Consider the following 12,500-nt stretch of genomic DNA (forward strand, 5'->3'; position numbering starts at 1 on the left):
GCATAGTGGAAGAAAGATTGGGAAGGTATGAGCTAGAGCAGATGGAAGGGGTGGAAGACGTATGTAAGATATTCACGGAAGAGATAAGCGCAGCGTGTGAGGTGGTTTGTGGAGTGAAGAGGAGATGCAAGGGTGTGCAAGGGACAGCATGGTGGAATGATGAGGTGAAACGAGCTGTGGAACAAAAGAAAAAGGCATATGGTGAATGGTTGGCGAGTAGAGGTAGGGGAGAAGATGAGAGAGAGAAGAGAGAGGTATATGTGAGCAGGAGAAGGGAGGTTAAGAGACTGGTGAAGGAGAGTAAGAAGAAAGTGGATGAAGAGTTTGGGAGGAATCTGAGTGTGAAATGGAGGGAGAGTAAGAAATTGTTTTGGGAGGAGGTAAAGAAAGTAAGGCAGTGTGAAAGGGAAATAGTAGGGGAGTGAAAGATAGGAATAATAGATTGTTGGTGGAGAAGAGAGAGAAATTGAGGAGATGGAAGGAGCACTTTGAGGATTTGTTGAATGTAGAGAGTGAGAGCAGTGTGAGTATAAGTGGTTGGGGAATGGCTGGGAGAAGAAGAGATGAGAGGAGGGAGGAAGAGATCAGTAGGTCGGAAGTAGTGGAAGCGATGAAGAAGATTAAGCTGGGAAAGGCCCCAGGAATTGATGGAGTGTGTGGTGAAATGCTTAGGTATGGGGGTGAGATTGTTGTGGAGTGGATATGGAAGTTGTGTAGATTGGCTTGGGAAGAGGGAAGGGTTCCAGAGGACTGGAAATCAGGTATAATTGTTCCTCTGTACAAAGGAAAAGGGGAGAGAGAAGTATGTGGTAACCATAGGGGTATTTGCCTTCTTAGTGTGACTGGTAAAATATATGATAGAATACTCATTGATAGGGTTAGGCATATAACAGAGGAGCTAGTTGGAGAAGAACAAGGGGGATTTAGGAAGGGAAAAAGGTGTGTAGATCAGATATTTGTTCTAAGATGTTTAGTGGGGAAGTATCTAGAGAAGGGAAGGAAAGTGTATGCTGCCTTCATGGACTTGGAGAAAGCTTATGACAGAATAGATAGGCAAGGTATGTGGAAGGTATTAAGAATATATGGAGTGGAGGGGAAATTGTTGAGTGCTGTGAAGAGTATGTACGAGGGAGCTAGGGCTACGGTGCGGGTGGATGGTGAGCTGAGTGAGTTCTTTGATCTCAATGTGGGACTGAAACAGGGGTGTGTGATGTCTCCATGGCTGTTTAATATATATATGGATGGGGTTGTAAAGGAGGTGCAAGGTAGGGCAGTGGATGTGGGGGTGGCCCTAATGAATGAGGGTGAGATTTGGAAGCTTCCGGTGTTGCTGTTTGCTGATGATACAGTATTGTTGAGTGAAGATGAATGGGAGTTGCAAGGTTTGGTGAATGAATTTGGGACAGTGTGTAGGAGGAGGAAGCTGAAAGTTAATGTAAACAAAAGTAAAGTTATGGTGTTTGAGAGGAATGAAGTCACAGAGTGTGCAGTGAGGTTGGATGGTGAGGATATGGAGAATGTGAGTGCATTCAAGTACTTGGGTAGTGTGATGAGTAAGGATGGAACTTTGGGGGATGAAGTACGTGAAAGGGTACAGCAGGGAAGAAAGGTTGTTGGTACACTGAAAGCAGTGATGAGAAATAGGGAGGTGAGTATGGAAGTTAAGAAGTCACTGCAAGATGGTATTGTGATCCCTACCCTGACGTATGGAAGCGAGGCATGGACCTTGCAAGAGGGGAACAAGTCAAGAGTGAGAGCAGTGGAAATGAGTTACTTGAGAGGAGCATGTGGAGTGACGTGGAGGGACAGGTTGACGAATGAAGAAGTGAAGGAACGTTGTGGGGTAGATGTGGATGTGGTTGAGAAGATTAGGAGAAATACACTGAGGTGGTTTGGACATGTGGAGAGAATGGAGAATGAAAGACTGACTAAGAGGGTGTATGTAGGTGAGGTGGAGGGAGGGAGAGGGAGGGGTAGACCGAGGATGAGGTGGAGGGATGGAGTTGAGAGGTATATGAGGGAGGGGGGGGTGAGTTGGGGGGAGGGGAGTCAAATGGTGGGTGACAGAGTGACTTGGAGGCGTTTTGTCTGCGGCCACCCTTTGCGGGATTAGGGCGTCGGGCTATAGATAGATAGATAGATAGTTTCTTTATTTGTAGGCTATATTTGTTTGCGTTTATTATAGTTACCTTTTTTTATTTTTGTTGATTTGAGTTGTATGTGTATTATGTAGGTATTTATTCGTTTGTTTACACTTTTCATTCAGGTGTTTATATTGGTTTTTAGGTATTTTGTTATTTATCCCTGTTATTTTTTTACTTGATCATCTAGTCAGGTCAGGTGCGGGTAAGGGGATGGGTCTATTATGATGTGGCAGGGGTAAACCAGCTCTGCTGTCGGGCCCTGCTGCGGATGTCACTGACTGCACTGCGCAGTTGACCCTTGTGCGGTGTGGTGCGGTGAGGATCTGTCCCTTCTCCCCTTTGGGGCTAAGATGCGAATGAATGTGTTTGAATGGATGAGTAAATGGGGAGTGTGTCGTCCTGTCTCGGCTGCCTCCCTTTCCTTAAGGGTAGCAGCCTAGGTACTGTATATAGATAAATAGATTTTATTTATTACATATTTCTCCCCCGCCAAGATGAATTCCGGGACTGGTCGTTGGACATACATTTTGCCAATATTAAGTTTGCGTCCTTTATTGTGAATTCTTATCCTCTTGTTTTTTTGCTTCCTTGTCCCCCCTAGTCTCTCTCTCTCTCTCTCTCTCTCTCTCATTTGTCTCCCTGTCTTCACTATTTTCGGTTTTCCGTCTGTGACTTTGTCTTTGATTGCTCAATCAATTTTGCTTCCTCACCCTTGTGTGTGTGTGTGTGTGTGTGTGTGTGTGTGTGTGTGTGTGTGTGTGTGTGTGTGTGTGTGTGTGTGAGAGAGAGAGAGAGAGAGAAAGAGAGTGGGGGGGGGGAAACGAGGGGAGACTTTTCTTAACCTCATAAGAGACACCTGTTTAAATATAGTAGGTAAGGTGTTAATGAAGCAGTCAGTCAACCAATCAGCTATATTTACCAGGTGTGATTACTGTAGTGAAGTGGAATAAAATAAAGCCCATCTCTCTCTCTTTCCCTGCACAGGCCCTGAGATGTGTGGTGGAGGCGTGTGCTGCGTGCCGGACCTGACGGAGGCGCTGACGGAGGCGGGCCGCACCTCCCTGACCCAAGTGGTGCGAACAACGGCCGACACACTGCACGCCACGCTATCCGCACGACGCACCGCCTTCCACGGTACGTACACCACACTTGTACGTGGGGAGTGGGATACGGACGAGCTTGGATGTCCTTTACCCTGTTCAGTAAGTGTAAATTGAGTAACGAGTTCAGTAATTTGTTCAGTATTAAGTGTACAGATGAGTAACGCAAGTTCAATAGTCTGTTCAAATCATATGTTCAAATGATTCCCGCCCAAATTCTCATCCTTTGGGGGATTGAATGTCGTGCAGAATTTCGTATACTCCTCGTAAATGTAGGCGGCATGTGGAAGGGCAGCGTGATGGCCAAATTCGGGGCGTAGAAGGGGTCGGGGTGAATCGCTTGTGGTTGGCCCTGGGATGGCGGTGTGTGGTGGCGGTTTGTCTACAGGCCAGCGAAGAACTGTTTGGCATCTTTAAACCGCTTTTATTTATTTTTATTTATTTTGAGGGTTGTGTATTTTCGTTGATTGTGTGTGTGTCTGTCTGTCTGTCTGTGATCGCGTCTTCTTGGCTGTTTTTCCGTCTGTCTGATCTGTCTTCGTTGCGTGCGCCTGTCTTGTTCGCGTCTGTCTGGCTCGCTCCTGCCTGTCTATGCATCTGTTTGTATACCAACTTTCGAAAGCCTTAGCCTAGTCACCTCATTTTTAGCATTATGGCAGGTACTTGCCAGGTGAAGGTCAGGGTCGAATATGAAGGTCGGAGGTCAAGGTCAGTGGTGTGAAAAAAAAAAAAAAAATCCCCTTGCCAGCGTTTACTCTCGTCTCGGGTCATCTTTAAGTCATATATATATATATATATATATATATATATATATATATATATATATATATATATATATATATATATATATATATATACTGGCGAACGTAACGAAAGTCCTACCTTAATAATAATCACACAGGTGGAAACGTCGCCTTATTAGTTCTGACCTCCAGCCGTTTAAAGTAATTGTTGGTGCTGCAGCCTGAGCTATGATACTACGGCTGTTTATGTCAATCGGTGTATTAATGAGAAATTTATTAGCCACTCAATGGGGCTGTTGGCCAGTGAATTACCAGATACCTCGCCGCTGTTACTGCTGTTAGGATATTGTTATTATCACCTGAGGGTTTAAAGCGCCAGTTGGAGTGACGCACCTGTACAGATTCGGACATTAGTAGCTGTTTATTCATATTTCATAATTGATAACGGGAAAGGGAACAATGGCCCGTATTCTCGTCGGTTAAGGAACCCCCTAACGCCTCCTCCTAAGCGATTTATTTGGCTTATTACTCTTACTGTCCCCTTCTTTATGTAAATCATTCTGATACCACCATACCCAGCATAAATAACATACAAATTAATATTAATCTGCCGTATAAAAAAAGTAAATAAATAAATAAATCGCTAAGGAAGAGTTGTTAGGGAGAATCTGTAACCGACGTGAATACAGACCAGTGACTCTTGCAGAACGATGAATAATGAGACAGTGAACAGTGATTTCCGAAACTCAGTAATGCTTTCTTCGGTGCCCTACAGACTTTCCAGAATATTAGGTTAAAGTTCCATAATTGATCAGTCAAGAAGTGGGGCGATATTTTTTTGTCTGCCGCTGTTCTTCCGCACGTAGGTTCGATTCCACAAGAGGCTGGAGGAGTTTTTTTTTTTTTTTCTTTTTATATAAATGCTACGAGGAACTTGAGATTATAAATTCTTAACCACCTCACTCCGATTTCTTCTTTTTTTTTCTTTTCTTCTTCATTTCTTCTTCTTCTTCTTCTTATTATTATTATTATGAGAGAGGCGGGTGTGAGTTGGGAGCAGGGCAGTGAAATGGGGGGGGGACGGCGACGTGGAGGCGATTTGTTTGTGGCCACCCCAAACGGGATTAAGGCGTCTGGCAATAAATGGATAGGTTATTATTATTATTATTCTTTTAAATGGTTGCAATGCCTTAGCTGGTCTCAGTGTCCCAAATACCCAAATGTTCTCAGTTTTCCTGTTAATGCCCTAAATTTCCTAAATGTCTAGGTTGCCAAATATAGCCATTGTCTTAAATACCCTAATACCCCTAAATATCCCCTAATATCCCTGTTATTCCCTAATATCCCTAAATATACCCTGATATCCTTAAAATCCCTAAATATACCTAGATATCCCTAAATATCCCCCAGTATCCCTATATAACCCTAAGTATCCCATAATATCCCCAATATTCCATATCCCCAAATATCCCTAAATATCATAAGATCCCTAAATATCCTCAAATATCCCCTAATCTCCCTAATTATCCCCAAACATCCCCCAGATACCCCTAAATATCCCCAGATATGTCCCGTATATCCCTGAATATCCCCCAAATATCCCTAAATGTCCCCCAAGTATCCTTAAATTTCCCCCAAGTATCCCTAAACATCCCCTAATATCCCGCAAATTACCAAAATGCTCTAAATACCGTAAATGCCCCAAACAGGTTAATAATTGTCCCTGTGTCGCTAACTTTCTCACTGCATCCAACTCGGGTTAAACTCTTACACACTGACTGACTGACTGGCTGACTGACTGGAGTATGTGCTGAGTGTAGACTGGATTATGCTGCTGATGAACGGACCGTATCTGACCCTCAAAATCGACTGGCGTTTTGACTGACTGACTAGCTGACCGGCGCCGAAAGACTGATTGACTCACTGATTTACTGAAACGTGTGTCCAAAGAAAAAGAGTGACTGAGAAGCTGACTGGCCTACTGAAGAGTCGAATTACTGACTAACAAACTGCCTGAGTGAGTGAGTGGCTGACTGACTGACTAGAGGCGACAAAGACACTAACAAAGGATTATTGTGACATGAGGGTGGTAACTGGGTGAGAGAGAGAGAGAGAGAGAGAGAGAGAGAGAGAGAGAGAGAGAGAGAGAGAGAGATGTTTGGTGAGAAGTAAAAAAGGAAAGGAAGAAAAGAGGAAAGATAATTTGTTAAGGCAGAAGAGGGAGGAAGGAAATGGTGAAACAAAACGAAAAGGAAGGGAAGGGAGGGGAAAGGAAGGGAAGGGTAGGGTAAGGATAGGGAAGAGAAGGGAAAGGAAGGGAAGAGAAGAGAAGAGAAAGGAAGGGAAGGGAAGGAAGGGATTTTAATGAATATGTTGAGAGGTAATAAAAGAGGGAGTGACAGATAATGGTATTAAATGAGAAGAAGAGAAGGGAGGAATGGAAGGACCTACCCCTCCCCTGCCACCCGACACACACACACACACACACACACACACACACACACACACACACACACACACAATAAACAGTGTGTATTAAGGGTGCTTCAGACAACCAACATTAAAAGAGCGGTTCCCTTGGTTCAATAGAGGGCGGCATCTACACACACAGCCTGGGTGTAGTGGGGGTGTAGGAGTGTGTAGTAGGGGTGTAGGTGTAGTGGTGTGTAGGAGTGTGTAGTGGGGGTGTAGGGGGGTTTAGTGTGGGGGTAGGGAATTTTACACGGGCATGTTGCGGTATTGGTGTAGAGATTTTTTTGGGGGTTGAGGTGTACTGGGGTGTGTGTAAAGGTGTAGGGTAGGTATAGTGGTGTAGTCTGTGGTGTAGTGGGTTTTTCCAGAGTTGTGTTGTGGATGTAGTGAGTGTGTAAGGATTTTTTTTTGTTTTATGAATGAATAAAACAACTCTTGGATGTGTGTAACTCCTGTATTGTTGTCTCCCTGTTAAATAAGGATACAAATCAATTATTTTCGGTTTATTCAGTGCTTGGCAAGAGGACGTGAGGAGAATGGTTGTTGGGAATGTGCAAGGAAAATAACATAAACAGCAATTACTTAAAAATTATTCGAGTTTCTGACGACTTTATACTTTTTAATGACTCAGGGGAAGAACTGCAAGAAATTATACCTGAACCGAACAGGGAAAGTTGGATAGTTGATTTGAGTAGACTAGAGTTATATTTGAAATGCCGGTACATACTGGGTCGTTTTCACTAAAGTTAGATGATGATGAAACAGAATATGTAGTGTTAACGATTACTTAACTATCCCAATGGCTTGCAGTTGAAGCATTTTCGTTGCATTTATTTTTACAGGTGAACAGAGGAAAGAAAAACAGATTCTAAAATAATCCATATTCCAGATTATAAGTGCCCTCCATTCATAAAAAATATGTAACAATTGGACCACAAAATCAAGTAGAGAATAGTAATAGGCCGGAGGGATTTTTTTAGATAAAGTAACATGGAGGACAGTACATTGATTGTGTGAAAAAAGAAAAAAAAAAAAACAGGATATAATCAGTGTCTCCTTCCTGTCCAGCCTTGTGGATGGGAAACCTTAAGTATGACAAATCCCATGGAGCTTAGGAGTGGTTATGGAGGAGTGGAAGTGATGATTTGCTTTATCACCTGCAGGGAGTTACGCAGAGTTTTGTGAATGTCGAAATAGAGGTAAACATGGGCTACAATCATCACTGATAAATATGTTAGCATCAGTGGATGTGGGCAGGCTACGTCCGTCGTAAAACAGATGGACATTCAGGGGAAATGAGTGGCAAATCATACTGTAGATGAACTGAAAAGGAGAGGCAGACAGGACAAGATGGAGAGTTGAGATTTGGAGATTTGCTGGGAATGGATGGAACAGACTAACTGCTAATAGGTCAGAAATGGAGAAAGATAGTAGAAGCATTCATCGTGTAGTGAACATCCTCAGGCTGTTGATGGTGACAGTAAGGATCACTGCCAGATGCAGGACATCTGAAAAGGGGATGGGGCGTGATTCCAATCAGAATTACTACTTAACGCATTGCATCAATGAAAAGAAAATCAAAATGCACTTGTATTTTATCAGTTTTAATCGTAGGAGCACAGTAGTATAGGCAAATGCAAGTGTAAAAGGATTTGTATTGCTTATGTTTTTATAAACATCATTGTTCATTTTTTATAAATTGGTCTGCGGAAATAGGGGGCGTACCCCCCACACCCCCTAAACCAGTGCCTGATGATGATAATAATGATGATGCGCGCACGCGCGCTTGTATGTATGTATGTCTTTGTGTGTGTGTGTGTGTGTGTGTGTGTGTGTGTGTGTGTGTGTGTGTGTGTGTGTGATGTAGGCAGCGTGTCAGATGGAGTGGAAGTAATGTGGATGTGGGTAGGTGAACCAGCGTGGATTGAGATAAATGAGAGAGAGAGAGAGAGAGAGAGAGAGAGAGGTGAATAATGTATATACTCGTACATTATGTGGATATGTCATAATTAAACAGATAGCTAGATAGATAGATAGGCAAATAATGAGTTGCTGTGTGTGTGTGTGTGTTCGTGTGTGTGTGTGTGTGTGTGTGTGTGTGTGTGTGTGTGTGTGTGTATACATGTAAATGAAGAGCTTAGTGTTTATTTGTTTATGCATATGAATGTTTATGTGGACATCTCCAGTATGTGTGCCTTCGAATATATGTACGTTTATTTATGAACGTTATTAGCGTAACTCGGTGTATATGTATGTATGAATGTGTATATTTTTTGATGAATACGTCTGTGCATGTGCGTTTTGCATTATGTATGGATGTGAAAGTGTATGAAGTGGTTGTCTCCTGTGTGTGTGTGTGTGTGTGTGTGTGTGTGTGTGTGTGTGTGTGTGTGTGTGTGTGTGTGTGTGTGTGTGCGACTCCACCTGCAACTTACATTTAACAAGACATAAGTTCAAGTGTGTGTTTGCGTGTGTGCGTTGCGTGCATGTGTGAATGAATGTACATGTTTTCGCTCTGGACATGCATGCAACACACACACACACACACACACACACACACACACACACACACACACACACACACACATCTATGCCTATCTTTCGTGTCTGCATTTACCTATCTCGATGTCTGTGCCCCATTCTTTCAATGTCTGTCTGTTTATCAGATCTTCTCTCTCTCTCTCTCTCTCTCTCTCTCTCTCTCTCTCTCTCTCTCTCTCTCTCAAAACCACATCGCCCACCACATAAATTTCCCTCGGCAGTTTTTTAAAGCGAGAGCCATTTTTTTGTGAGCTATCTTTATGGATGTTTGAGTTTCAATTTGGGGATTTTTTCCGACATATGGCGCTAGTGAATAAAGCGAGGATTTTTTTTTTTTTACTATTTTTTTTATATATGAGAAAGAAATTGGTTAATTAGTTGTGTAAATATTTTCCATTTTTGAGAGCTCACAGTATTATCGAGGAAAGAGTTCTCGGCCTCTCTCCTCTTCTCCTCCCCACTTTTCTTTCCCCTCCTCCTCTCCTTCCACCTCCCTCTCCTTTCTCCTACCTCCCCTCTCCTCCCCCACCTCTCTTTTCTTCCCCGTCTCCCTCCCCCATCCCTCCCACCCCATCCCAATTCCCCCTCCCCTCTCCTCTCCTCCCCACCTTGTACTCGTTTGTGACTCGCAGGGAATACGTGAGGTAGTTATCTCTTTCCCTACTCTGATGGAATAGGGTGCGGATGCTTAGATAGGGACTTACTTTAGCCTCAGTCCGGACTTTCTTTGTCAATGGGTGTGGTTGAGTCCCCCGCCTGAGAGTGCTGCACAAGGCCGAGTACTAAGCTTTTGTTGCCAGTCCATTCCTTAGCGCATTTTTTTTTTTTCTAACGTGACTGTGTGCTTAGTTATTTGCCAAGTGTAGTTAGATTGGATGATTGATTTGAGTAGTAACCAAGGAGACTTATTCCCACTTCATACCTAAGGCTTATCGAGTTACAAGTTATGAGAGTGGCCCAGATGAAAACAGAGTGACTGCGTGTGTTGTACCTCCCACGGGCGATTGTAACCATCCATCCCCAGTGAGAGAGAGAGAGAGAGAGAGAGCGGAGTAAACGTGATGTGATAGAAGCATCTGACTAAGGAGTGTTAAGATGGTATGGAGGTACGGAGAGAGAGAGAGAAAGAGGGAGGGAGTGGGAGGGGGATGGATCGTATAAAAAAATCAAAGTTTGGGGTATCCGAAAGGGAATATATATATATATATATATATATATATATATATATATATATATATATATATATATATATATATATATATATATGGAGCCTCTGTGGTAAAGTGTGCGTTTCCGTACACTGAAGAACGAGGGTTCGCGCCCCGCCAGGGTAATAAACTTTGGCCGCGTTCTTCTGGCCACGTACTGCTTGGCGGACATCAGGGGTGCTGTGGTTGAACCAGTGTCGCATTATATAAAGTATGCTTGCACCCAGTCGGCTTGCGCGGGCCGATTACACTTGGTTCACAGACTACATACACATCCAAAGCAACTCCAACATTACAGTTACACTTACAAGCACTTCTCACCCTACATACAGTCTCTACCAGACAGTCTAAGCCACTTTGTAGAGATACAATGGCTGTGTCGTCCCCACCTCGGTCGGGATAGGCCGGTCCTGCAGTGGACACCCAAACGGCTGATTTATATATATATATATATATATATATATATATATATATATATATATATATATATATATATATATATATATATATATATATATATATATACATATATATATACATATACATATATATATATATATACATATATATATACATATATATATATATATATATATATATATATATATATATATATATATATATATATATATATATATGCTGTTATTGTTGTGATGTTCTGTTTTATTATTTTTATCTTTTATTTGCCCATAGTTGTGAATGTTTTTATCAGTATACTTGGGTTATTATTATTATTATTAATATTATTATTATTATTATTTATTATTATTTTTCCATAGGAAGGTTGGTTGTATGACTGCTGTAATTCTCTCTCTCTCTCTCTCTCTCTCTCATCCTGTTGTACTATGAGGGTACCAACACAAAAGCCCCTCCCCCTCCCCTCCCCTTCCTCCTTCTAGGGGGTGACAGACTCATTTCCGTAGCCTGACGCATCGGGGAGGGGGAGGGGGAGGAGGGAGATGAATGGAGAGGGAGGGAAAAAGGGGAGGGGGGAGGGGAGGGGAGAGATGAATGGGTGGGAGTGTGAAGAGGTTTATGGTGGGAGAAACATGGGAGAAGTTGAGAGAGGGGGAGGGGACGGGATGAGGGGAAGGGAGGCGAGGGGAGGGATAGGAGGAGTGAGGAGAAGATGAATAGGTGGGGGAGAAAAGAGGTTTATGGAGAGAAAGTCCTGTGAGAGTTAAGGGAGGGAGGAAGGAGAGAATGAGGGAAAGGAAGAAGGGAAGGGAGGGAGGCGAGGGGAGGGATAGAGAAAGAGGGGGGGATGGTTGGTGAATAGATGGGGTTGTGAAGAGGTTTATGAAGATGGAATCGTGAGAGGCAATGAGGGAGGGGAGGGGAGGGGAGGGGAAAGGTGGGGACAGACTTAGAGGAGTAAGCGAGAAAGGTAAAGGGAGTGAGGAGGAGAGGATGGGAAGGGAAGGGGAAGGAGGGAACGGGGAGTGGTAGAGAAAGGGAGGAGACGAAGAAGGAGAATGAAGAGATATAATGAGAGAGGATCATGGAAGAGGCAGATGTAGAGAGAGAGACAGGAAGAGGTAGGGAGGGGGAGGGATGAGATGAATAGGTGGGGATGTGAAAAGGTTTAAAGTGAGAATCAGGGAGTTAATGGAAGGGGAAAGAGAGAGAGAGAGAGAGTATGAGGGAGATGGGAAGGGAAGGGACGGTAAAGGAGAGAAGGTGAATGGGTGGGGGAGTGAAGATAATGGGAGAGACTGAGGGAGAGAGGAGGAGAAGGGTTGGATGTGGAACTCATGGGTAAAGTAGAGGGAAAGGATAACAGGATGGGTAGAGGCAAGGAAAGACAGAGGATGGATGAGAGGAAGGAATAAAGAACGAAATAAATCTACTTTTTAAACGCTAATCCATTTACAAGTTATATACCAAACAACTTGAGAAAACGTAACAAAAAAAAAAAAAGAGAAAATCAGCCTAATAGTAAAAAAATAATAATAATAATAAGAGTTGAAACAGCAATTTGAAGATAAAGTGTACAAGATTTTTACGTAAAACTGTTGGTAAAAGAAAGTCCTTAGAATCACTACTGCCATTGAACTCCACAGTGAAGGAAGAAAGTAAACAAATAAAACAAAAATAAATAGGTGTTAAATAAGGGTACACTCTTTAGCCCAAATTATGCATCGTTTTCTTCAGGGATAAGTTTATAGTGTAGATTAAGATGACGGAGACTATAACATAAAAGTGAACGTCTGGGCTGTATTTGACTCCCAGACGTCGTTGTTCTTAAGAGACAGTGATGAAAGGAACTACAAGGCGTCATAAGCTGAACAG

General features: G+C 42.9%; 1 protein-coding gene across 1 annotated transcript in view; it reads left to right on the top strand.

Moving 5' to 3' along the window:
* The window catches only part of dally (division abnormally delayed protein), a 386,642-nt gene that overhangs the window by 141,291 nt on the left and 232,851 nt on the right, over positions 1-12,500 (top strand). The window contains exon 3 of the mRNA XM_080266884.1: positions 3,129-3,278. Coding sequence (XP_080123010.1) covers positions 3,129-3,278 — 150 coding nt within the window. The remainder of the gene's footprint in view (positions 1-3,128; positions 3,279-12,500) is intronic.

The sequence above is a fragment of the Coenobita brevimanus genome, chromosome 22, assembly GCF_032717465.1.
Source record: "Coenobita brevimanus isolate Jiangsu-jjx chromosome 22, ASM3271746v2, whole genome shotgun sequence".
NCBI classification, from domain to species: Eukaryota; Metazoa; Arthropoda; class Malacostraca; order Decapoda; family Coenobitidae; genus Coenobita; species Coenobita brevimanus.